The sequence below is a fragment of the Hippoglossus hippoglossus genome, chromosome 22 (genome assembly GCF_009819705.1).
Source record: "Hippoglossus hippoglossus isolate fHipHip1 chromosome 22, fHipHip1.pri, whole genome shotgun sequence".
Classification (NCBI taxonomy): Eukaryota; Metazoa; Chordata; class Actinopteri; order Pleuronectiformes; family Pleuronectidae; genus Hippoglossus; species Hippoglossus hippoglossus.
The window spans coordinates 12,728,121-12,755,898 of NC_047172.1; the positions used below are offsets into that span (position 1 = coordinate 12,728,121).

General features: G+C 41.5%; 1 protein-coding gene and 1 long non-coding RNA gene across 2 annotated transcripts; one reads left to right on the forward strand and one right to left on the reverse strand.

Moving 5' to 3' along the window:
* The first annotated feature begins 5,720 nt into the window (after positions 1–5,720).
* On the forward strand, positions 5,721–8,199 carry LOC117756376 (homeobox protein six1b). Its single transcript, XM_034576849.1, has 2 exons — positions 5,721–6,627; positions 7,480–8,199. Exons 1-2 carry the CDS (start codon positions 6,068–6,070, stop codon positions 7,772–7,774), a joined length of 855 nt encoding a protein of 284 aa, XP_034432740.1. The 5' UTR covers positions 5,721–6,067; the 3' UTR covers positions 7,775–8,199.
* A 261-nt stretch (positions 8,200–8,460) lies between these two features.
* Positions 8,461–20,901, reverse strand: LOC117756377. The gene is made up of 3 exons (XR_004612795.1): positions 20,771–20,901; positions 16,183–16,255; positions 8,461–8,886 (listed from the first exon to the last, which is right to left on the reverse strand). It is a non-coding gene; the product is annotated as an uncharacterized LOC117756377 (long non-coding RNA).
* Between the last annotated feature and the right edge of the window lie 6,877 nt (positions 20,902–27,778).

Consider the following 27,778-nt stretch of genomic DNA (forward strand, 5'->3'; position numbering starts at 1 on the left):
GTCCTCGCAGCGGATCCTGGCTGGAGGAGATATATATGATCTAAGTGATGACCTAAATAAACAGAGGCTGTTTGTCTGTGCTCACTGTGGAGGCACCGGGAGAGGGAGGAGGGGAAATGAGAGAGACTATAGCGGGAAAGAGAGGGAGAGGCAGGCGAGCGGGATAAAGTTACCTGTGCACAGGTGACCTCGTCGCCATGGGCAGTGGATTAGCTGATTGTTAGGTATCAGGTGACTCCTCCTGTAATATTGAAGAGGGTGAAAACAGCTTTGTTGGAGCCCAGAACAATATCCCATTCGCAGCAGGAGCCCAGGGCCCGTGGGTCTCACGGGGAGGGGGCCACAGAAAATTCCACCTTTGTATTGTGTCCATAAATTAGACAGGAAAGGAGCACTCACAGAAAATGTGTTTCTCACAGGGACTGCACACGGTTCATTGCTTGTTTTCTATAATTTGCAGCTTTTTTTATGTGCAAAAATTAAAACAAGACTATAACCAAATATCAATGAATGAAATTTTTCCCACAGTTTTAATCGTGCAACATAAAACATACTTGGGTGCGCAGTAAAAAAAAAGAGGGAACTCCCCCAGAACTGTGGCCTTATTAAAAACACTGACCTCTGATCTTTCAGATGGTTTCAAACGCTGACATTTAATGCTGCGCAGCAGACTGCAAGCCATATGTAACATGACCTGGGGAGAACGGTACTCCACTGCCCCACGTCCCACTAATGAGAGGGCAGGGGTCAGTGGGTACCGGCCTGCTCGTACAGACCCACCACTACTGACCAAGTAAGTTCCCTGTCTGACACACATTCTACTGTTGGAAACCAGGCTGTGGAAAGAGAGAAGGTGGTGTTTATGAATCATATAGACGGGAAATGAACGTCCTCAATCCCCGTAGTGTTTTTTTTTTAACCTCCTCGTTTGTTGCTTGGCAGAGTAGAAGGTATGTGCACATGTCTGCTCCATCATCCTGTGTGGTAAGAAGAAGATGCAACCGGCGTGATTCACCGGTTTGTTCTGGACTGCAGCGACAGAAGGACATAACTCATGAGGACGGTTTGAAGTTGTTTGTGAATGAGTGTGATGCACAAACACATAAACACTCACACACTCACGCACACGCACACGCACACGCACACACACACACACACACAAAACCTTGTACTTTTATCTAAGTGAGGACACTCATGCATTCCCTTACCCTAGCCTTAACCATCACAACTAAAAACCTAAACCTGGTTTCCCAAAATGTCCTCACTTTGTAAGGTCTAGGCTCCACATGGTCCTCGCAAAGATTAAGAGAGAACAAGAAACAACAAACACGTGTTTTATCTGTAAATGATTGATTTTCAACCATTGATACAAGTGAATCTCAGGAATAAACTAAACTGAAGAGTAAAAATATGTGAAGGCCTAAAAACTCTTGAATTTATCCAATTTATACTGACTTAATAAATCCTCATGTTTGTCAAATTGTTCATCAAGCTTAGATCATATGGCTATTTAATATCAACCCTCTGTCTGTCTCTCAAACACAAGTACAGGCTCGCTCGCTGGCTCGCTCACACACACACACACACACACACACACACAAACTCACACAGTGGCAGCAGCTGTGTGGCAGCATCATGGCCACACTGATATTCCCCAAAGAGAAAAACTCCACTTTGTAACAGGAGCAGTGAGGAGGAGGCCTGACATGACCAGTGACCAGTGATGAAGCTCATGGATGGACACACACACACACACACACACACACACACACACACACACACACACACACACACACACACCTGCTCCTCGATTTCACGGCTGCTAAAAACTTCATTTGCAAAAACACAAATAACAAACGGACCCCATCCCTGTAGTGGTTACATTTTGGACGTGCATGATCGCACTGCGATGGCGCCCCCTCCCTGCCGGCACACACACACATGGTGCAGCTGCTGCGCATCACGTTTTAAATCGCTCCTTTTGTTTGTTTACGTGTTTGTCTGCCTGCTCCTGGTTTGTTTACTCGCTCCTGCCCTGCAGCTAAATAATCGCAATAACACAAACAACAACAACAACTTCCCCTAGAAAAAAGGGGGTCCATGAGGCCGCCTGGGGGCCTGACTGTAAAAGAGCCGGTGGTCCTCAGAGGAAATGCGTAATGATTGTATTGGGGGAGTGGGTGGATGGAGGGTGGGTGGAGGGGTAACCCCAGTGCACTTGTACCAGGTCTAATTTTCCAACATGACAGGAAACTCTGTTAAGCTGATAATTGCAGCTCCAATTTCATTTAACTCACTCATGTCAACAGTTGTGTTTTGTTTTGAGGGAAGGAGCAGCTTTTTCCCCCCTCACGCTGCCTTTCACTTCACCAAATTAAACACTTCAGCTCTTAATTAAAGACACATTCAGGACATCTTGAAGTGACCAAAAGCTATTTATTAGAGTAATTAATTTCTGGATTATTGTACAAGTGGTCGAATATGAATTTTAAAAAGCCAATTGCAGTAATTTACATTGTTTTATAGCTGTAAACGAAAATAACGAAATGTTTTGAATTAGAATATCCTTACAATTGATGCATACAAATTTCACTATTGTTTTACATATGAATTCATTGTTCTTTTTATATATTTTTCAGTGAGGTGCCACTGAAAAAACAAAAGCGCTCCGCCTGGAGACTAAATCGGACATTTCTCACTTGATTTAAACACTATCGGCTTCGTTCCAGTCGATACAGCTGAAACAGCACTTTTGGATTTAGACACAGAGAAAACCATCTGCTCACTGAGCCAGTGGATCGTTTCAATTTTCCTCCATACTTTCAAAAAAAGAAAACCCTGCAATGGGAAACAGAGCGTTTCTGATGATGACATTTTTATGAAGTGTCCTCTGGTGTTTTGACGTGATCACTTTTTCTTTCCTCGCACTCTCTCCCCCTGTTTATTTTAATGTTTTTTTTGAGTGTCACAATTTAAAAGTAATGTGGTGACACTGCTACTGTCAGTGTGGTGATTAAAGGAGTTGTTTTTATAGCTTTGTAGAAGTGGAACAATTCAATAAGCGCACGCAGGCCCACGCTCCTCCATTACGCACGGGCCTTCGCCTCACTTTAAACCAGTCTCACGAGAAATGGGCTGACGGTTTTTTTTTTTTGGGTAGTGAAATCATTCTGACTCATGTGAGATTTATGCAGAAAATGTTTGACTAGAACCCGGAACAGGCAGCATATTTAGCAGCCCTGCACCTACAGGAGGGGAGCGGCTGTGGTTTCTGAGGGTGACGCCAGGAGCCAGGTTTTGGATGAAGAGGAGGAGGAGGAGGAAAAAGAGAGGCTGTAACGAGTGATAGCTCTACCTATGTATTGCATTACTTGTCGGGGTGTATATATACGAGGAGGCCGTGCAGCGCTGACCGCGGTGGAGGAGGAGGAGGAGAGTCCACATCTTGAAATAATCTGTCGCCCCCCGGGCTGCTCGGGTTAAAGGAGGAGGCGCGGCGCAATGTGGTAGAGATATTAGAGAAACCCGAGAGCCGCTCATCAGACAGCTCATTTACTGAGGCACTGAGGTTTTACACAGCCAGAGAGCAGCTACACACACCGAGCTACACTGGCCCGAGAGCCTGTGTCCACCGAGCATGAGAATATACAACTCAAAACCTGCACCAGGGGCCAATGTTTCAGGCGTTTTGCAATGTGCACGCGTAAAGAAAACAAGGAGAGGGAGCCAAGATTGAAAAATGTTATAAAGGTTATTGCAACTGTTCAAAAATGTATGCAACATTTTAAAGTTGGAGCTCTTACAGGGTGTAAAACTGTTTGGATGAAGTAAAAAAAAAAAAAACTGCAGCTCATGGGAAAAAACTTCAGACGTGTCAGTATGTGAAAAACACGTCCAAAGTTTAAATTCCGCTCTGGGCCATAAAGAAGAAAACCATTCATAGAGAAATCAGCTGTTCAGGTCCAGTCTAATATCTGATAAAAGCCTAAATATTCATGTGAATACAGATAGAGAACGCACGGTCTTATTTTCCTGTTTTTACAACGAACAATTTCAACTCTGAAATATTGATATTATCTATAATTAAACCTCTTCATCACATGATTTTTTTCTGCATTAAAATGATCACATTTTCACGATCTCATAAACATTTATCTTCACTCCCTAATACTGAGATTTTTCTGTTTTTGACAACACCACCTCCGAGTTATTTGTCCATAAAATTCACATGTGGGTTAAATTATGATTATCTAATAATCTAATATTCCAGAGTTGAGCTGTTTTCTGTTTTGTTTGGGGTTTATTTTTTACTTCTGGGTTTTTCCCATAATAAAAGGTTTTAATTATTTCATCTTAACAGGGAGAAAATATATATATGCCAAAACGTATTGTGTGAATTTGTCTACACATGATTTTTCTGGTCCCACTCTTGCTCTGTGACATCTTGACGAGCTGCGTTTTTGCATCAAGATAAAGAAACGTGATCTATATGGTTGAAAACCAACAACTGCACCACCGAGAGCCAGTGTGGCAGAGAACTCATTTACTAATGGATTGGTTTAGTGTTTCACTCCACAGAAAACACTGGAGCCACAGCGGTGCCCGTCTAATCCCTGAAATATAGATGTTAGGCTACAGGCTGCAATGAGGAGCTCTTTAAAACACACACACACACACACACACACACACACACACACACACACACACACACACACACACACACACACACACACACACACACACACACACACACACACACACACACACACACACACAAGAAACAGCAAAAACGAGGAGATAGGGGGGCTGTTATATGGGATATTAAATTTCAGCCATGTGAATCTGCAGGAATAAAGAAAAGGGAAGAGTAAATGTGTAAAAGTGTAAAATCTCCTGGATTTACACGGTTTATTATGAATTTAAAAAATCCTGATGTTTGTCAAATTGTCTATCAAGCTTAAACCATGTGGTATTTTAGTAACCCCCACATACACACATACACACACACTCACACACACACTCCCCTTTTCTCACACACAGACACACACACACCCTTAAGTGGCTGATTTCCTACCGGTGGTCTATGGGCCATAACACATTTGGCAGGTACTGCAGGTCCCTCGTATAAAAGACGTGTAGTAATGGCACAGGCGCGGACCCAACTCATCTTAGCTTCACTTATTAAATTATATCACCTCGTAAAATAAACGGCTCCGGTAATTAATAGACTATGAAAGGAGGGGATAACAACACAATGTTCAATCTGAATGTAATTAAGGGGGTGGGCGTCAACCACAATCAGCTGCACTGGTGCAAAAATGGCAAAACACACAGAGATAAATACAAATCCACAAAGTTGTTTTGTTTTAAAATCATCCTGTGTTGTTCTTAGTTTGTTGTTGCTTCTTTAAGCGTTGGTCCTGATGAAGTTTGAGCCTCTAAAGTGGATTAACTTTCCTCCACTTGTGTTTTTGTGGCTTTACCCTCCACTGACTGTGATTACTGATAACGCACGGAGCTGCAGTGTGTGCGGTTGGCCCCACATGGGGAAGCGTGTATACATTAAAAGGAGATGTATATTCCGAACATGTTAATAAGGCTTTTTTAAAGAGGTCTGTAATAAGTGATTAGTGTTTAGGTGCTGCTCTCTGCTCCCTCAGCTGGAGCGGGAGAGAGGGGCTGTGGGGGCGGGAGGTGGAAGCGCTCCTATTTCAGCCCCTGACGCACTGCCTCTGGGGAGGAAACGGAGCTGCAAACTCAGTGCTGCTCGGCTGTACAGGGTGCAGGGCAGAGGGAGAGCCAATCACCGAAACGCACAGGCTCCCTTTAAGCCTGACATATCTCCAGCAGGAACAAATTGTCCCAACAATCAACATCCCAATCTGCTGCGCGCATCAGGGGCTGGAGTGGATAGGGCCTGTGTGCTGCGCGGAAGGATTGCGCTTGGATTGCATCGCGACAACAAACTACTGACACGTTAAAAAAAAACAGCCCCGAAATAAATAACTAAAGGACAGCTTTCGTTTTGGATACGGACGTTTTGGGCGGAGGAGAGAACGCGGGCATCATGTCTATATTACCGTCCTTCGGCTTTACGCAGGAGCAAGTGGCGTGCGTCTGCGAGGTGCTGCAGCAGGGAGGAAACCTGGAGAGGCTCGGCCGCTTCCTGTGGTCCCTGCCCGCCTGCGATCACCTCCACAAGAACGAGAGCGTCCTCAAAGCCAAGGCGGTGGTGGCCTTCCACCGGGGGAACTTCAGGGAGCTCTACAAGATCCTGGAGAGCCACCAGTTCTCCCCGCACAACCACCCGAAGCTGCAGCAGCTGTGGCTGAAGGCGCACTACGTGGAGGCGGAGAAGCTGCGCGGCCGGCCGCTCGGAGCCGTCGGGAAGTACCGGGTGCGCAGGAAATTCCCGCTGCCCCGCACGATATGGGACGGCGAGGAGACGAGCTACTGCTTCAAGGAGAAGAGCCGGGGGGTGCTGAGGGAGTGGTACACGCACAACCCGTACCCGTCCCCGCGGGAAAAGAGGGAGCTGGCCGAGGCCACGGGACTGACCACGACGCAGGTCAGCAACTGGTTCAAAAACAGACGGCAGCGGGACAGAGCCGCAGAGGCGAAGGAGAGGTACGTGTGACTGGCGCCGCCTCGCTGCTGCTTCCATCCGCGATAAAAACACTTTAATAACAACATCTTTTCAACTCGGAATTATTCTTCAGGTCTGAGACGGTTTAACAGGAATGTGGCTCCGAATAAAGAGAGAATAAAAAGTGGATCAGACTCACAGAGCTCTGACTTTAGAGAGAAGTGTCAACACAGGGATAAAAGGCACAGAATTATAGTATACTGTAGATAGATATAGATCGATACATAGAATAGAATAGTATTTTAATTTAATATCATAGAATGGCTTTTATTTTTATATGTTTAAGTCCAAATCAGTTCAGTCCTGGTTTGGTAAACAAACAACAGTGGACAAATCAAATTGTGATTTCTGCCCAAACATCTAGTCTCAACCTGAATCGAGAGAGATTTAAAATAATAATAAAATAATAAAATAATAAAATAAAAAGGAAAAAGGAGGTGTCCTATTTAGTAACGATGGATAAAACACAGAAAACTATGTGGCCACATTTCTGGGGATATTTTGACATACATGTTAAAGGTTAAACCGGGATAACCTACAATAATAACAACCATAAAACTATTTGTTTACATCGGTCAAATAATCTAATATAGATGAAAATAGACAACAACACCCTAAATATGAAATATAACGTGTAATTTAAATAAAATGAAAAGCTAAAAATCCATGTTTATTATCTGCAAGGCCCAGGCCTGTTATTTGGAGTGTTATAATAAACCAACCATGGCTGCTTTCTCATTATTTTTTTCAAACCTTCAAAATGTTTCTAACACACGACCCCATCCTCTCGGCCTGTTTTATAACATTTCCTCTCTCCTGGTTATCGTTTTCAGGGAGAACAGCGAAAACAGCAACGCAGGCGGCAACAAACAGAACCAGCTGTCCCCGCTGGACGGAGGAAAGTCTCTCATGTCCAGCTCGGAGGACGAGTTTTCTCCGCCCCAGAGCCCCGACCAGAACTCAGCGCTTTTGCTCCAGGGTAACATGAGCCACCCGGGGGCCTCTGCTTACCCCATGTCCGGCCTGGGGGCCCCACAGCCGGTGCACGGCATGCACGGACACCCGCACCAGCTGCAGGACTCCTTGTTGGGACCTCTAACCTCCAGCCTTGTGGATTTGGGCTCTTAGAGAGAGGCTGCCAGATTATTTTATTTTACAACAACAAAAAAAGACTGAGAAGTGTATGAGATTGAGTACATGTATGAAATAACACTATAGTAGCCTCTACCTTATAATATAGACTGACTTGTCTGTCGTTAAATTTGGTGATAGAACAAAAAAATTATCCCTTTATGCGCTTATACCTGTGTTATGGCCCCAGCTGTGAGGAGGGGGTGTTCTCCTCCTCCTGCACATGATCGACACACCAACGCCACCAGGACCTCTGTGAAACTCAAACACTTAAGTGGACTGACTGCCCCTGTGCTTTATTTATGATATTTTGTTAAGATAAGAGAAGAGTTATGGGAAAAGCTCCTGCGATGGAAACTAAAGAGGTAACGTTTTCATTAGAGTCATGGTCATTAGTTTCCAATAAAACTAAAGTAACGCATTATGGCTCTGTGTTGTTTCTGTATTTGGAGGAAAGAAACAAAATAGATCACGGCCTTGAAACACGCGAAAAACGAAATGAATCCAGCCACGAATTGATAGTGAATTAAAGGAAATTATCATGTTGATATTATGAATTTGTTTTCCTATTTAGTTATTTTTATCTGCGTCTTGTAAAAAAAACAACAACAAATTATATGAAGGATTTTCCAAACAAGCCTTGAAATCCACATTATCCTGGGATGTGTATCTCTTATTATAAAATATCCAGAGACGTCACGTTGTGGAGATTAAAGCCTGCTCCGCCACTTCTTCAGCTTTTCCACAATAACACTGGTTCATTCAGAATCTGAACATATCATTCAAAAGCAGAGTCACAAAGGGAAATGTAATTATACCAGTGTGAGTCAACATCAGCAGCTGTCTGTCTGTCAGGAGTCTGTCTGTGTACACAGGAACCAGCTCCCTCTCCTCCATCATAATAATAATAATAATATGTGTTTGGCTTGAAGAGAAAGAAAGTCTTTTTCACCTTTTTCGTCATTTTTTAGTTCCACTGCTGCGGATCATTGACTTTTTTTTGTTGCCGTGTTTTCTTTGCTCTCCCCGAGAGTTTGTTCTGTCGGTTCCGGGCCATGGGAAAGAGCCACCACTCCACATCCAGCAGCAGCAGCAGCAGCTCTAAGCTTCTGAACAAATAATGGACAAACATCCCCTAATGGAAACAATAATAATAATGATAACAATAATAATAACAATAATAATAATAATAATACCAAAAAAGTAACAAAATCACTGACTAATGATGTCAAACAAAAAAAACTAAACAAAACAAAAAAGAAAAATAACCATGTAGAGGTTTTGATATCTTAAATAAATTCGGATTAATACATATTTATATATCTATAATAGACAATCTGATCTGGATCATTCTCTTGATAAACAACAACATAAACACATACTACTTCTACAAATAATTAAAACAAAATAGTACAAATTAGCTTTAATGCAACCTGATGGACATTGATGGATGTATTTATTGATAAGACTGTTGTGTCCAGAGAGCAGGACTGTGGTGAGGACAGCTCCCCTGGTCCTCTCTCCTGCTCACCCACCACCACCCCCTGCTCTTTGGGCTCATGTCAGGGTAAATTGTTTTGAGCGGAGAGCACCGAGGATTTCCTGAGCATAATCTGAAACAGTTGCTGCCAGCATTACTGCCTGATTGCGAAGATTGCAGGGCTGCAGGGGCTGCAGCGGCCCCGGCCTCAGTGGAGGGACCTTGAGGTATATTCTGCATCCCAGAGGCCTCCCTCTCTCTCTCTCTCTCCCTCTCTCTCTCTCTCTTTCACCCCCCTGTCTCATATACTCTTTCTAGCTCAGCCCCTCAGGTCTGAAAACACCAGGGGCTGTGCTCCACATCTATACTGCAGCTCTCCATATGGTTGTGTTTGAGTGATGTGTCTGTGTGGATGTCCTCAGCAGACCTTCAGTCAGCAGGGGTTTGGCTGGTGCGTCTTGCTTTGACCTTTTCCATCTAATATGTGAAAATCAGTTTTGGGATGTGTATTAATATCATTCACTCAAAGAAAAAAATGCCCCACCATGTAAATGTAAAAATGGTGCATTCAGAATTTTACTTAAATTTAAGTACAACCTATTCGCAGAGATTATAGACAGTAATAGGTTACTGCAGAAAAGCTCCTGTTAGTGTTTTATTATTGTTGGTGGGTAATTGTGACGTATGCATTCAGGCCTGTAATGTTGTCGCTGAAAAAACTAAAACTAATATATTTTCGCACTTAATTTACTACTGGGTCATTTAATCTAAGATAATTGATTCTTTTTTATCAGCCGATCACATGTTTTGTTTAGATTTAATCTGTGAAATAACTGTAACTGTTTTGTGCAATATACCAAAAATGTATATTAACAGCCTCCGATAATGTGGCTGAAATCCCATGGTCAAAAGTTAAAAGTCAAAGTTAAGGCTGGAAAAAACTTAGAGTTTTACTTAAGAATATAATAATATCATCAGCTAATTTGCTTCATCAGATCTGTGGCCTGCAAACACGAGCAAACTAAATTTAATCAAATCTTTAGTCAAAGTTTGCAATGACTTACAATATGTGTCATACACACATTTTAATGTCCGAGCGTCATCACTTCAAACTATGAGGGGAACGCAAAACACAAATACACAACCTTCTCTTGTGGGGAATAAAACAAATAATTTCTAATTTAAGCAGAAAATCTTGTTCATATAGGTTCCCATCGCATTTTCACTTACGACACTTGAGAAATAGATATACCTAATAACTGTATGTACTCTGTACCCCAAACACATGTTTATCCTATAAAATAATATTCATTTCAAGCAGGAATGTGAAGAACTTAATTGCAAAATGTTAGCATTGATATATGCATAATTATATAACGATTTCTGGCATAAAAGTAAAATGAACATTGCAGAGAATAATTTACATATATTTTTGACATCGAAATTTAAGACATTTCCCTGCAAGTCCCACTTTAAATTGTATGACCATTTGTTTGTTTAACGCTTGGCATTTAAAATATCAAAGGATGTTTTTGCAAAAGAGAATTTTTCCTTGTGACCTGGTGAAGCACAGGAAATTTTGATCTACTGCAAATACAGAGATAGATCAGTGGTAGGATTTTACATGATTATCTACATGTATAAGAGCACAACAACTAAAAACGACGCCACTGCATTGGTCAGTGTGACATTCAGCAGAGGTCGGCAGGGAGCACGGAGGTTTGTTTGGACGTTGTTTGATTCCGACCACAGCAGGTGCCGTGCTCTCTTGGCCCACGGTGTGGCTAAATATTCACAAATTAACAAACAGGTGATCACAAAGCCACCAAAGTGACTCCTCATTCCTGTTAATCTAACGACAACATGTCCAGAAGGGTACAGACGCAGCGGAGATTACACCGGCTCTGAGTCACCTTCAGGATGTGCTAGAGACTAAAATCAATCCAACACGGAAACTTTGACAGTGCTTTTAATCACGCTCCGATCCCTCTCTTCCGAATCCACAGGGACAGCGTCTGCGTTCATAAATCTATCTGCTGCATCAGCCGCGCAGTACAGTGTGTCCTCCTCTCATCAGCCATGCAACAAGTGCAAGTGGATGCGCCTGCCTGTGGACCCGTAGAGGACAAAAGCTGGAGGTAACGTCAGCCGAAAGCAGGCCGTTGCCAGGAGCAACAGCTGCTGATGGCAAACAGAGTCCGAGTCATCAAAAGGCCATTTCATTTGCCATAGGTGTAAGTGGCAGTGGCTCTAAATCAACAGCAGGAAGGGCCCTGACGTGAGCAAATAAACACGGAGAGTAGCCTGCATGAGCCTGAGCGTGAGCCGCGTGAGCTACATGAGTTCATGTTTTTTTCTCAGTCCTGTGTGAGGACAAAATCCAAAGCTGAGGAACTTTAAGGTTGAGCTGCGTGGTCTCAGCGTCTGTCCTCGGTCTGGTGCCCGCAGCTAGCTTTACATGCACATGAGGAGCCGGGTGTGACACAGGCCCAGGTATCCATAACCACAAAGCTGTATGAGAGGGGGGGGGGGGTAGGTGTGTGTGTGGGTGGTGGGGTGGGGGGGCAGGCGGGTGATGAGGGACAAAAGGATCTTTTCAGGTCTGCCTCAGAAGGGTGGGGGTGGGGGTGTGGGCGGCCGGGGCTGAGAGATTTTCTTACCAATGATGCATGGATCTGACAATGTTCCTGCCTGGTCATACCCAGAGGCAGATGCAGGCCGTGTGTGTGTGTGTGTGTGTGTGTGTGTGTGTGTGTGTGTGTGTGTGTGTGTGTGTGTGTGTGTGTGTGTACTTTGTGTGTGTATGTGACTGTGTGCGTCTCCATGTGTCTCTGTATGTCAGTGTGTGTGCATCTGTGTGTGTATGTTACTGTGCGTATGTATGTGTGTGTGCGCGTTTGTGTGTGTATCTGTGTGTGCCTGTATGTCCCCATGTACATATGTGTGTAAGTGTGTATCTGTGTGTGTGTGTGTGTGTATGTCTGCATGTACGTGTGTGTCTGCGTGTATCTCTGTGTGTGTCTCTGTGTAGGCCTATGTCTGTTCATGTACATGTGTACACTCTTTGTTCATATCTCTTTGTGTCTGTGTGCGTGTGTCTGTGTGCGTGTGTGTGCCTCTCTGTCTGTGTGCGTGTGTATGTGTGTGTGTATCTGAGAAAATAAAACTCACATAACATATCCTGAATGACGTCTGCTATATTTCCATGTTTAAAAAAGAGATCATTACACTGATGCAGGAGCGGCTGCGTGTTAAAGATACCTCCCCCTCCCAAATGTAGGAAGCCGTTCAGGAAGCTCATATGTGACGGAGCTGAGAGAAATATTTGTGTCTTTCTTCCAGTGGGATGAGTGATGTCTGACCCAGGGTTCAAACACGAGGAGGAGGAGACACTGCAGAAAAACCCCAACTATTAGGGTGTTAAATAGCCTGTTCTGTGTCAAATAAAGGACAGCATCATATACATTACCTGGCGAAAGGGGAGGAAAAGATTGTAATGCATTACAAGAGGAGGAGACAGAGGACAAGATAAGACGTGTGTGTGTGAGTGTGTGTGTGTGTCTACAAAAGAAGACTTGTATAAAAGAAATGTGGCCAGAAGGCACAGGCTCATATAACAAAACTCTTCCTGAGTCAAAAGCCAGCTCTGGTTGCCGAGAATCAGATATCTATATTTTTGGAGCTGGGAGGGAAAGGTGATAGTGGCATTAGTCTCGTGTTTTTGATCAGGAAAGTGACTTCACAGTCTGGGGTTGTTTTTTTGAGAATTTACTTCTGGGAGGATTTAACTGATTTTTTGGAAATGTTAAGTTTCAGCTCTTTGAAGCCAAATTAAAACAGATCCGTATGTTGTCTACGCTTCATTCAGGGTCAATATGTCACCACACGAGTGACAGGATGCATCTGTGCTTTACGAAGGACTTAAAAAACACTACAATAATAGGAAGATACATTAAAGCAGGCGGCAGTGACAGAAATCAGACTGAAAATCACTGGAAAAGACTGAAATCAGTGGAAATAGAAGCACTGGTGTAAAAATCTATTCCAGCTAAATTAAAAATCAAAACTCTCTTAAATTCCCCTTCAAGAAAATGCTGTTGTACAATAGTGTGATTTTACTGCAAAGTGTGTGGGAAAATTAAAACTGAACACAGTACAGCGGTGTTCTGTAACTGTTTTTATAGTTGTAATCGTATCTTTGCCAATTTAAAACGGTTAAAGGATCAATTTCAAACTGGAAAAAAACTGAAAAACCAGACAGCAAAAAAAGCAGCCAAACAAAATAAAACCAAACTACTCTTTCCTTGGATGACTGGCAGAACCGACTGTAAATGTCTGCGTAACCCTTAGTTTGCTGAAGCTCAGCGGAATGTCGGACTGAAGTTAGTCCGTATACGACGAACTCAAAAGGATGAGACTGGAGATGTTCTGTATTCTTCTTATTGTCGACAAAAATCCCACAAATCCCATGAATCCCAACAGCAAATCTCTCACACTAACAAGTATTGACAGTGTATCTAAAGCTTAACATCTTATTCCACTGTTCCACAGAGCACCATTGTTTTCAAAAACTATTAAAAACTCCTCAGCGAAGCCACATCACTGCATTGGGAGACATGTTCCATCCTTTTGATGCATTAATACAAACTGTAGCTTCTTTTGAGTCACCCCCACATAGCCTACACTGTCCTGTCAATACCATACTACAGTGGTTAATAATAAAATTGCCCAACAATGCCTCTACTTCTGTTTGAGTTAGATTTTTGTTTAAAACTAACTGTTTCAGGATGTGACTCAACCTTTAGAGAAATATTTGTTTGTGAGTGGTCTTTAAAGACTTACATCTTTCAGTGGGAACACATGAACTTGGGGCCATGGACACAGGTTAAGCTAGGATGGCACACATGGTAGAGAGCATTCCTCTGCCAAGGCCGTACAATCCTACACACAAGTATCTAGTTCTAGTCATAGAAATGTAAAAAGAAAAAAGGAAGTGGTCTCATGACCTAAATTATGTATCTCTCATTGGAAACTGTGGGAAATCAAGATCTGTGTATTATTCTCTGAAAAAAAATGATCCAAAGTTGCAAAGTTAAAGGATGTGAAAAACATTACGTAATCCTTCTAACATATAAACCAACAAATAAATAAACAAACACAGATGGAGGTAACCTCTTGACGGAGGTAATTAAGAGGCAGATTTAGTTTTTTGTCTTTTCACAGGCCTTGTTGCCCAAAATACAAAACAGCATCAAATTGATCCATTAAAGTAAATTTACTGCCTTCAAAATATCATCAACACTTGTTTTTATCACCTACAGCACAGGAAGGTGCTGGGTGTAATTAAGCCTCGAGGGGACCTTTAAATAGCGGCCATAACCAGAGCCATAACGACTGGGTTTAATATCATATAAGGTCACTAGTTTACAGTAGAATTAATATTTAATCATCCTGCAGACTGCCACCACTCTGCAGCTCCTTCTCCTGCTTCTACCTCCATGAGACTAAACACAGACACATCACTGCTCCAGGCTCGAGGGGGTTCTTTGGGGAGGGGGCCGGGGTGGCAGACACAACAAGAGGAAGTGGTATGGGATATGGGATAATAAAATCTACCTCACACTCCCGAGAGGCATCACCTCACCTATCCCGGGGCTCACAAATAGCTCAAGTAACCAGCTCCCCCCCACATATCTTAACTCCACACACATGATCCACACCCCCGCTGTGCACCAAACCGCACCACAGCTTCTCTCCACCGGGACCCCGCCGCTCTGAGGAGTTTTCACTTTATTTGTTTGCCAACGTTGGAGTGACAGCGGCCCGAATCCGAGCTGCCATCCCACTCCCCCTCACCCCTTCATCTTCATACTGCAGAGAGGGATAAAATACCCTTCTTGGTTCCATGCAGGAAGAAAAAAAAAAAGAAAAACATTCAGGAAATGAAAGTTGTAACACGATCCTCTGTGTGCCAAACGTCTCCCTGAGCAGGGACAAAGGCCCAGAGAAAGAAGCTGCTGGGCCTATTTTAGCCTGCAGATGATAGAGGGACAGAGAGAGAGGGAGGAGAAGAAAAGAAAAGGCGAGAAATTACAGTGGGAGAGGAATTAAAAATCAAGGGTGGGGATGAGCTGAAACTATTTCTTCAGACAGTGGAAGAGGAGGATGAAGAGGAGGCCTCAGCAGCGATGAACTCATCTGTGCAGAAAACTCCTGCAGCCCTCTGTGCACGGAGCCCCACATCCCTCAGATATGCATGCACCAAGCAAAATAAACTTCCCATTCCGGCCCTGCAGTGTGTTTTCCAGCGAGCCGCTCCTGAGAGAAAGACTCTACGACTCCTCATGCAGTGCTGACAGTCCAGTCGAGTGTGTCAGAGATGAGGGCAGAGAAAAAGACAAAACTTCTTTCTCTCTCCGCTCTTTTTTTCTCCCTCGTTCTCTCTAACCACTTGTATGTCATGGCTGATCATCAGATCATCCTGGCAGCAGAGGGAGGAGGAGGAGGAGGAGGAGGAGGGGAAATGCTCCACTGGTCCTCTCGCTGCTGACTGGTGCATTTGTGGCATGGTGTCAGCGGCCAGTGGTAATTACCAGGCTCTCTCTGAGCTGCAGCTACACCAACGTGCCACCGGCTCTGGTATGCCAGCTAAGCTCTGTTATTAGGCACAGAAGTGCCACTGCACAGTAGGCAGCGGACCTCAGCGCACAACAAATCCATCCATCTATCTATTTATCTATCTTTGTAATGAATGATTGTTTTACTGGGTTTAAAGTAAAAGGCAGAGGTGCTAAATTATAGGATCTTTGTCGTATGGGAAGCACAGTTATCAAGTGTGGCAGCTGTAATCATGTGCACTGTAAAGTCTTTATTAAAGCTACAGTCGGTACAGTTACAGTTGGAAAAAACTTTGGAAGTCACTTACTCATCAGAGAAGAAGCAGAGAAGAAGAATTCCTTCTCATCATCCCGAGTCTTCAATCAGACTGTTAGAGAAACCTGAAGAGAAGTGACACATCGGTTATCGTCTCTGAAATCTGTCCCAAAAAAATTCATCATTATTTCACTTTATTTAATGCACATATATCAATGTGTCTTAAATTAATCTTTCAAAGTAAAACTCTCAGGAGGATATTTTTGAATAACCATGATAACACCCAAATGATCCAGTAATGTGAGTGTTTAAAACGTTTTGAGACTGAATAACAATTATAAGTGGAAATATTTCATCCATGACATAAAAATTTTTGAATTCAAATGTCCGCTTTAGAAATTCTTATAACATAACAAACTGTAGCAAATTTTCTCACCACAGTAAATACACTTTTTTGCAGAATACAAATGCTTTAGTACAACCAGTACTGTGATACTTAAAACGTCCCAATAAAAACAGCAGTAAAACTTCATCAAGCAGCTCGTTTCATACAGTAACCGATTGAATTCCTGTTGTGTTTATTCATAGTGATAAACTTTTTATAGCCACTTATGGGACGTAAACTATTGTTATCACATCTAAAGTTTTTACTTCTTGCTCCTCAGACCAAATTACACTTAAGTTATTCTTCATTATAAATACAAACCATCACTTCTGATCTCTTTTTGGATTCTATCAAGCTCTTGGGCGTTTGGGTTGGAGCTGGAAAACTTTATCAGATTAAAAGATATATCATTTTGAAGTTATCTCCCTTTTTAGCCATCCCCTATCAACAAAACAGTAAATACTACTGTACAGAGGCAGATTGTAATCAGAACTGGGGTAAACGTTATATTACCATGAGGTCATGGGTTTCTCTTACACAAGCAGTTTTCTATACAGTTAAAATACCGGCGAATAAATAAATACTGTAACAAGCAATAAATAGACAAATAAATAGCAAACCTGCTAGGATCTTCAGACTATACTGTACATATATATTCATTCTGCAATATGGGAAGACGGATTAAAGATGCATCGTTGTATCTAATCAAGACAAAACTTGAGAATATAAATCCTTGATATCTGCTTTATATTGTGTGACTAAAAAGTAATTTAGAAGAAATGTAGTAATATTGTGTTGTAGAGTGATGCTTTATAGAGTGTGAGTGGATAATGTTTAGTTCACTGACACTTTGAGGTGGGTCAAGAATAACTTCACATTAACTAAGAAAGGAAGAAAGATATGAGCTGCCGATGCCATCAAGATGTTTTATAGGGGACACAGACTGGATTCTATACGCTTCCCTCCCTCTGACTCCGACTTTGTCAGGTTTATAACCATATGACCCAAGAGCATGACTGAGAAAGGCTCAAGGTGCTGAACTTAAACTTGGCGACAGCTGCAGAAACCAGAGACCAGAGAGTTTAAATATAGACCCTTAAAATCCCAGCCGGTGCCCTCGTCCTGCTTTAACACTTTCTTACACATGTGCGTTCACACTCTCCACTCAGCAATGCTGTACTCTCGTTTACACCAGGGACAAAAACCTTGCTGCGAGTGGAGCTATAGTTGGTTTGTGTAAAAAAACTTTATTTAAACACTATTTTTTTTACAGTTGAAATTGTTCTCGCACTGGATTAAATAATCTCTCATCACAAGCAGGACTCAGACGTCACTTTTTGAAGTGGAAAAAACTTCAGTGAGAAAATTATTTTTCATTTTATTAAAATCAGTCACGGTGTTACTCTCTGAGACCTTTTATAATACATGGTTTATTATCTACTAATGCATTCAAATGGGACGGATGTCTCAAAGCCTGAGGCTGTTGCACTTTAAAGTCCTTTTCTCTTTATCATGACTTGTGTGCACCATGTTGTGGCCACGAAACAGTACTACAAATACAGATTTCACATACGAAATATGAAGTCTTCTTTTCTTTAAGTAAACTACAGGCAATTTGGCTTTTGATATTTGAATGAGTTGTTTTCATGTAGTGAAATACCATAATATCTACGCAAAGCTTATATGTGTGGAAGAGGTGGCGACTTCATCAGGAAATGAATTATTTAAATTGTAGAATTTCAATACGATTTTTTGCAGGAAGGAAATGGACACAGTTAATCCTTGAGCCACATATAAGAAAGAGAAATGGTTCAGGTTGAAAAGCTGTCTCTGTTCAGTTTTACACTGATTCTCTGGTTCAGTTTGAACACGTCCATTTTTGGTGTAAATCGATATTAATGTTTTAAGACTCATGGGTTTTTAGTTTAAGGGAAACAAGTTTACATGTTCCACTCATAGCTGGGTAAAATATATAAAAGGTTTATTCAGGGATCTTCTTTCTTTAGTCACTGCCTCCATCTAGTGGACAAATGCTGTACATCACTGGCTGACTGTAGAGAAAATGTCTAAAGTCTATATTTGATATTTCTACTCAATTGCAGAAGTATAATGTAAATATGATCCTAATCCAGAATGTGGATATAAAACATCAGCTCATTAAATGTGACGCATTACCAGTAAACAGGTAAAGTAGGCGAGTGTTCAGGGGCCCAAGCGTATGTGGGGCCCCAAAGACCTCAGATTGACACTCTGATTTCTTTTTTGACAATATGCACCTGACTTTTCTTTCTGTGTGTCGTTTGACTTTCTTGACAAATCCCTGTATTTTTTTTGTGTATTGTTGAGTAATAGTGGTTACGCGGTGTTGAAAATGGAAAATGCAGACTCTCATTAATCTATATAAACACTCCAGATGGTTCTATAACATTGTTTCGGGGACTGTGTTGCTGGAATTTGACGTCATGGAGTGTTGCACTTATATCATAAAGCCTCAAATGGAGGTCGGGGGTCCGTGGCAGAGAGCCAGGTTCTCCATTATGTGATGGATATATGGGTATTCTGTGTTCTTTCACAAAACTAAGAAGTGTAGAGAAAAACAACCAGGAAATGTCAAATTGTTCCAAGGGATGTATATGCGGGGTTCCCAGGAATTTCTAACTTATAGGGGAGAACCTCTGTTTTAAAGGATGATGGTGTCACTCAAACTGTGACATCATCTGGAGGATTGTGGAATGTTGTGACATCATATCTCGAGTCAGAAGTTTGTCATTTACAAATGGACACTGCACAATAATCACAATTTATCAAACACGCTTCACTGCTCACTCATACAGTTACATTTGAATTAAGTTATTTTGTGGAACGTTGTGGTTATCATCACTTCTATGCCAGGTTACTTTCTCCTGTGTGAGCTCCACAGTGTGTGACTGAGCTGCAGCCCTGAACCCCATCAATACTCCCATGAACCAGGGCCGTGTTTTCACAGTCCTGTGAAAACAAAAGCCACTTACAGCTCAGAGCAGCCTGCCGACATGAACATTGACCGGCTTCACATGGCCCACACCGGCCACAGTAATTGCTTCACATTGTCTGCTTTGTGTGTGCCAACAAACTGCAGGCCTGAGAGCGGAGCAGACGACGTGAGGGTGGATCGATCCGCCTGCACAACGAGGCCTGTACAGAAGAAATGACTTACAGCAGCAGAGAACTGGGTCAGTCGATCATTGTCAGAGAGTTCTCCTGAAGTTATAACATGTACAACATCAGTGTGAGAGCACAAAGGCCGAGACGTCTCACACAAGGGCAGAAGAGCCACAACACGAATGCAAGAGCTGCAACACAACGCAGATTCAAAAGCCAAAACAAAACACAACCGCGATAAACCCAACACAACAGTAAGAAACTGCTCGTTTCATGGTCGACATCCTTCACTCACTTCCGGTGTGGTTGTGTTTCCGTTGTGTTGCTTTTGCGTTTGTGTGCTGTGGTCAAAACAACTCAAATTTGATGGCAAGGACTTAAAACTTGCCATTAAGTTGGACTCCCGAGTGAAACCAGTGACAGAACATGAACATTCTGCTCCCTCAGTTTGTGTCTCCTCAGTTAACAGAGTAAAACTCAGCTCCTTCTCCACAGGCTGCTGAGTGCTGATGGATTGTTTTTCAGGTGAGGCTTTTGGCCTTGACTCTGCAGTTTCCCTCCGAAGTGGACTTCCTCATTTCGTAAAATGTAGTTTTCTTTATTGTCTAAATCCAGAGCACCTGATTGCATCAAAGTGAAATAGTGCTTTATTTGAAAAAACACATGTGTGTGTCCCTCTGCAAAAATGGTTGGATAATTAAATTATTAAGGAGGCAAAGCCAGCTATCGGCCAATGAAGACAATATTGATTGCATATTATTTCAATGTAAAAATAGACCCTCAGTTCAACTTTTGTTTTATTTAATTTATGTTAAATCAACTTCAACCACAGAGCAACTTTTCATATTGAATTAACAAACATTTCTGTCTGCGAACACAATGAATTGCAATATGAAACGTCCTTGTCAGGCAAGTGTGAATGAGCAACAATAAAGATTCCAAAAACAGAAAAAAACACTTTTCAGAGATAAATACCCCCCCCCCCAAAAAAAACCCTCCGGATCAAATCACTGTGTTTGAAATTTGTGCAGAGTGAGACATCGTTCCTGAACAGATCCATAGAGGGTCAGTGATGAGGAGGTGAAGAGAGAAGCTGAGGCTGTGATGGACTCACCTCCCACACCAGGCCTCATGTGTTCACGCTCACAGGAGAGAAGAGCCTGACATCCAGTGTTTGTTTGGAAACAGAGCAGCAGGTGTTAACGCTGCTGGACCAGATCTGTCACACACTCCTCTCCACAGGGAGGCGCCATCATTCTTCTTCTTCTTCCTTTGGGTCTTATTGGCGGTTGGCAAACAACGATTTGGTGCCTTACCGCCATCAGCTGGTATGGAGTGTGGATCAGGATGTCTTATAATTATATTATCTATTCAATGAAGTAAAAAAAAAAAAAAAAACTTAATGTCTCTCAATTATATTTGTTATTCTAAGATAATGAAATAGTATTCAGCAAACACTTGCTTTTTGAGTTATTTTGTAGGATATCACCTAAATCAAAATGTACTTTAATCTTACTAATTTAATTTATGTCCAACAGTAATTTGAGGCCATCTTTGCCCACTTGTACGTTTGTGGGATGAAATAACAACAATCATGATCGTATAGACATCCACACAATGAGCACAACGACAGACACGTAATCTAAGGTGGAATGGAAGCTTTCTCATTTCCCCCAACACCATATCTAGAAAAATTACTCTAGTAGGTGCATAAGCAGAATCAGAATCGGGGTTTATTGCTGAGTAGGTTTAATAATGCAAGGAATTTGCTGTAGTGTGTTTGTGCAAGATGAATATAAAAAACAGGAAACAAAATTGAATATAAAAGATATTATAAGCACCAGGGAAGGGGTTGTGCAAAGTACAGTTAGTGGTAATGGATGGTCACTGAGTGTTTGTTATGACTATGGTTTGTTATGGTAAGTGGCATATTACATTATACAACGTGAACAAATGCAGATGAATTATACTTCATGCACGGACTGTGTGAGTCAGTGGTGGTTCAGGATGATCAATGAGTGTGGACCAGAGCATTATGAGGTTGTACAGGATTTGTATAGTATAGTATATATATATGTATATATTGTGAGTTTATTGAGCTGCTTGTCGACTGTAAGTTGAGTCAGAGCTTCAGGAATATAACAAAAATCAAAGATGTAAATTTCCTTTGAATGATGCAGATTTAGAAAAAACATTATTGAACACACATCAAAATATCAATCAACAATATCACCAATGTCTCCAATGTCAGACATGAAGCAAAAATACTGTGTATGGTGGCCAACGTAAATGTGCCCTGAGTTACAAATACAACTTTGTCAATGAACCTGTAGGGTGCCAAGTAAACAATCAACATTTATAAAGAGAACACTTCATAATTAATAAACAAACACCACAATATTCAAGAAACAATAAACACTGTGCACATCTATTAGGTAACAATCACATTGTCTTCCCTGTCATGACTGTAATTCAGAAAGGTCCATCTAATTAGATTCTACTTTCAAACTGATTTTATTTGTGGAAGATAATAACATAGTATAAAGAAAAAATCAACAATAATATTATTATTAATAAAAGCCCTCTACACTGTGTTATATATAAACCCTCAGAAAGATGAGGAAATATCCATACTTAACTACATAATGAACACAATTACATGAAGACAGTTTCCCTTTATTATGTTTGCTTTGATTTATTGATGAAAACATATCAATATCATTCAGATTCATTCAACGTGGGGAACCGAGATGCAGACTCAGAGTTCTAAGCACAGTTCTAAGTGGCCTGAGAACATGACCTCACCACACTGGCTGAAATCTGGTGATGGTAGGAAACACCAGTGGTTGATAGACAGACAGCAGACAGCAGGGAGACAAAGGGGAAATGGTAGAAACAACTTTTTATGATAAAATAAACTGCAGGAGCAGCGCTGAGTTTGTCCGAGGTAAAAGAACATCTGCAGCTTTTTTATTCTACGGTGCATGGCTTAATGAATTTAATTTACCTACTGCTTACATTTCAATCTCCATCTCAAAATCTAACCAGTCGGCCTTGTCAAATTAAAGACACTGTTCGTGTTCTACAGCCTCTTTCCTGGGAACCGTGGGATTTCAGCTTGAGTATATATTCTGAGTTTCTGTTTCTTATCAATTATTACGAGTGGTGTTCATTTGAATCTACCTGTCATGTTATTCTTTATTCTTTATTCTTTAAATGTTGAGGGATAGGCCAATGAAAGTGGATTCACAACGATGGCAAGAGGGGATTGAATATTTAGAGCTGTGTTAAGAGCATCCAGAACACCATGCATAGAGATATAAATTACATAAAGCAGGTGAATAAATAAATATGTGGGGGAAAATAGAGGCAGTTTTAGTGAAGTCAAACTGTTTGGTGGCGACTTGATGAATTAATGGTTTTTATAACATTTATAAAACCACTTCATGGCCCAAAACCTAATTTTATAATTGTATAAACAATTCAATATAGCCTAATGAATTATTCCATTATTATTATTACATTCTTCTCAATATGTTTGGTTTCAGTTTTATTTTATCCAACAGAAAACTGAAAATAACAGTAGACTGCCTGCTAATGTCTGACTTCCTTTGGATTGAAATTATTAGAAACCAGCGGCTCATAAACTTGAGAGATCCAGTTTAGCCATGTAGGACATCACCGCCACCAGGGGGCGTCATTAGCATGCAGTTTCCCTCTCCAGGTCATCATGATGTGGATGCAGCATGTGAGGCCCTCAGAGCAGGATGCAGCCACTGGGCCACACATGGGATTGTGCCTCATCCCTTGAACAGAGCCCCTCTGTGATGGGGGAGAAAAACATCAGTTACATTAATATGTGACAAAGAAGACACAAAAACCTTGAAATAACCGTATCCCCAAGGTTGGGAACCTCTGGGAGGAGAGAGCGGGTTTACTTAAGTGAATGTTGTTGATATAAATTCATGGCCTTTGCACAAAGAGCAAACAGGGGAAAAAAACAGCAGCTGTTGATTTATGCGACCCTTGGAACAAAATATTTTGATGGTGAATTTATCAAAAGATCACCCAGTGAGGTCTGGTTCAACCTTGTCAACAACAGGCAATGGGGGTAAAGAAAAAAGATGTTGTCAAGGAGGGCTTTGGCTGAGAAGTGAAGACGGCGGAGGACACAAAAGGCCGACTGAAAAGGACAAGTTCCGCCTGCTGAGTGACCTCCACCACTTCAGGAGGCGTGTGGAGAGGGGATATGTGAGTGACAGCGTCAGTGTGTGAGCCCTTAACTGCTGCGGACCAGAACGACTGACACCTCACACCGCATGACTCTCACTTTATGTCCAATACTGCTGGATCATTAAAGTATCATTAGTATGAATGTATGTGGTGGAACAAGTGTTTTTTACTCATATAACAGTGTAGAAATACTGCATTAAATAACAGTGCGAAATCAAAATAAACTTGAAATACCAATAAATACTCAATAAGTATGCAGACAGGCCTTAGGCCTATATTATGTGTAAGGATTATAATTGTTTATGTATTAGAGTCACTATTGCTGCAGCTGGTAAAGTTAAACTAGCAAAACATACAATACATAGGGAGTTATTAGTGGATCAGACTGACAGTGGTCAATTTATTAGGCACACCTGTATGTTTATAATCCAGTACAGAAGCTTTGCCTGCAATATCTCTGCGATGCTCGTAATGGGCAGATTTTGTGCAAAATAGTCAATATTGCACGTTTATGTTTGAGGTTATATTAAAATAGTACAATCATATTATATTGTGAGATGTTTCTGGAATATGTGTCCTCCCTGTTTACATACACGAGGGGCAACACCTCTGAATATAATGCAGTCCAGGACTGTAATGCAAACACTTGTGTGACAGTGTTAACAGAAACTGAGCCTTGTTGGCATCTTTAAAGTAGAATTAATGGCAGAACTGCTTTGAGTTCAATTGTTCTGGTGGAACGATTAAAGAGGGCACTGTCAAAGTAGAGCTGTCAGATAAATGGAGTAGAAGTATAAAATCATACTCATCATAAACAATTTAAATACTCTCAGCTAAAGTAATCCTCAAAATTGAAGACTCTCTGAGTAAAACGTACTTAGTTACAATCCTCGTCTCCCAGATGTAAAGTAAATGTTACTGTAAAACCCCAGGTTACGTTCAAACACAACGTTTTTTACGGGGGAAAGTGCCGTGAACGCAGCAGTTTTCATCCACTTTAGCAGCTTTAAAACTATTTTTTTTATATTTTAAAAGGTTTCTCATGGGAATACCTTGCATGTTTCAGGTTGTTTGTAATTACATCACTATACCTACACCCACTGAGACACAGGATGAGCCACTGACAGATGCTGTGAGTCTGGGGTACGGGTCCTGAACATTTTTTTTTTCAATTTTAAAAACGACCTTTCTCTGTATATTTGTCAACAGATGACAAATTGTGCCAAATAAATCCAGAACAGCTGTTCCAGGTGTGCCAGAGGTAAGATACTATTAAAACAGGTGTCCTTTCACAACTGTTGCACCCATTTAATTGTCCACAAATGACTGTCAGGACATTTAATTCGAAAATGTGAGATAGAACTGGTAAAATTATAGATTTTTTAAAGCAGGTCAGACGGTTTGACACTTTTGGGAGCTGGAGGCAGCTGGAATGTCTGAGACCTGTTTTGTGTTTCCTGGGATATAATAGATAAACAGACTGCATGCCACCTTATAGACACATTTTTGAATTCCTCTTGTAGAGTTCAGAGTCAGAAAGGGGAAAGAAAAAGCTTTCTGGGGACTTTCCAGCTACGTTGGAGAGAACAGGAGCACTTTAGCAGTTCAGGGTCCTCTCTGTGGATCAATACTCGCTTTTCATGCGTCTGTTTTATTCTTGATTTTAAGAGTTAGCTTTTTTATTGAGCTACTTCTAATTTCCCATACAATAAAATAGAAATGGTTATTATTATTAGGACTACTGTTATTAATACGATTATTACTACTATATAGGTTAATGCATTGAAATAATAAAGTTTTCAACAGTTTGTGGCTATTTAAAAATAACTAATCGGAATTATAATTCATTCATTTGCAGCAGCGTGCACACACCGCCGTGCACAGTGCGACAGATTCAATCACAACACTGCAGCGCGTCCTTCGACTCACCACAAGCCGAGCTGAGCGAGCAAGTTAACATCGGCACTTATATAACAAACCTTAACTTATCGGGACAGCGCGGGAGAGGCTGAGATACCTGGAGAGGTTCTGCACCATCACACACACACACACACACACACACACACACACACACACACACACACACACACACACACACACACACACACACACACACACACACACACACACACACACACACACACACACACACAAGTTATCTCCTCCGGCAATACCGAGGTTGGGTTTGATTGAGAAAAAGTAAATTAATAAATAAAACCATTTGGTGTTTAATTCATGCACATGCAGCAGCCTGCAAAAAAAATAGATGGAATTAATGAAGCACAATAAATGTGCTGTGCCTATGAGCCGGCTACTACAAGTCACAAAACAATCAACTGGTAATTAAATCCCTTTTAATGGGCCATGCACACACACACACACACACGTACACACACAGACACACACACACTGGAGAAGTTGTGATTTCCGTGGCCCCAGACTACCCTCACAGGAGTCCTTTTCTTTGGAGAGGGACCCGCGGTCGCTTCCCTTCACAAAACAGCGGCGGGGCCCCTTTTGTCCGAGCGGGGACCGGAGAGCCATCATTAGCGCTGATTACCGCTGACCAGTTTGACAACCGTATTGACTGCGAGAAAGACTTTTTCATGCCGTCCCCCCCGGTCGTCCTCAGACCCTCAATGGAAACGGAAATATTCAGCCATTTTGTCCCCGTGGTTTGAAAGAGAGGCAGCAAAAGTAAAGAATAAGGAAAAAAAAAAAAGAGAGAGAGAAGCCTCCCAATCCAATTTATTTCCCGTCTGTGTCTCCGGCTGAAAGACTTTTGTGTGTTGAAGAAGTTACTGTTGCCTCATTAATGACAAATGGGAGGAAACCAGGTGTCTGTCCCATCAGTCAGGAAAAAAAGATCAAGTTTAACTTGTGCTTTTTGCTCATTTTGCTCCTCTCACCCTATTAACAGCAGACTGTGCTGCTTTAAAGTCTATTTATGAGCCAGCAGAAATAACGTACAGGCAAATCTACTCGATTTAAATTGTTGTCTGCCTGGAAAGAGATATTGTAATCCCGGATTAAGCCTAAATTTAGAAAGAAGAAAAATAAAAAATAGAAAATAGCCTAAATTTAGAAGGAGGCTTCAATAAAAAACAAAGAATAAGAATATTAGTTTGTCACAGAGAACATTTAGCAGCTTTACACCACTTAAAAGTATTGTGTTAATTTTGTGCACGATAATGAGAATGTGCAAGTATAAAAAAATAACATATACAAAATCAATAAATCATTATGACTTGACTCAATATTGTTATATAATAATGCACCTGGGTTTATGCCCGTAATCCAATTAAAATATAATAACATATATAAGAAACAGAATGATCCAGACACATTAATTCGTAGGTATAACATGATGTTGATGCAAACATTGTGCACACGTACTCAAAACAAAAAGTATATTGATTTAGCCGCAATAAACCAGTCATAATGGAGGTTTTAGCCTCCTTTGATTTAAATGATGCATCTGCAGCTACAATGAACGGCCTGGTTGCTTTAACGCACATACTTGCATGGACTTTATTATGAAGAGGCCTGTTTGTGTAAACTGCGTAAAGCTCATTTCCTCAATCTGCCGTGTTGTGATCTGTGTGATCTCTCCCGCAGATCATCCGGGTTAGTGCGTCGGCCTCTGCGTGACCTCTCGCTGTCACCCTGCGTTACAGGACGCCCGGCATGCTGGCCAATTAGGCGTCCCCTCTGTAAACGTGTCAGGGGGAATGAAAAAAAAAAACCGTTTTTAATCAAGAAAAGCGATTTTTAAAGGAGGATTTTGTTAAACAATATTTATATTTGTCCCCTAATTTTATCCCACACTTTGCTTTTCTTGTTCCTCCCACACGGCAATCCCAAATAAAAAGAATTTAAAATGTATAAT

Coding starts and splice junctions, on each gene's coding strand:
- LOC117756376 (XM_034576849.1), top strand. CDS start 6,068: ATGTCTATATTACCGTCCTTCGGCTTTACGCAGGAGCAAGTGGCGTGC. Junction 6,628..7,479: donor GCCGCAGAGGCGAAGGAGAG/GTACGTGTGACT, acceptor TATCGTTTTCAG/GGAGAACAGCGAAAACAGCA.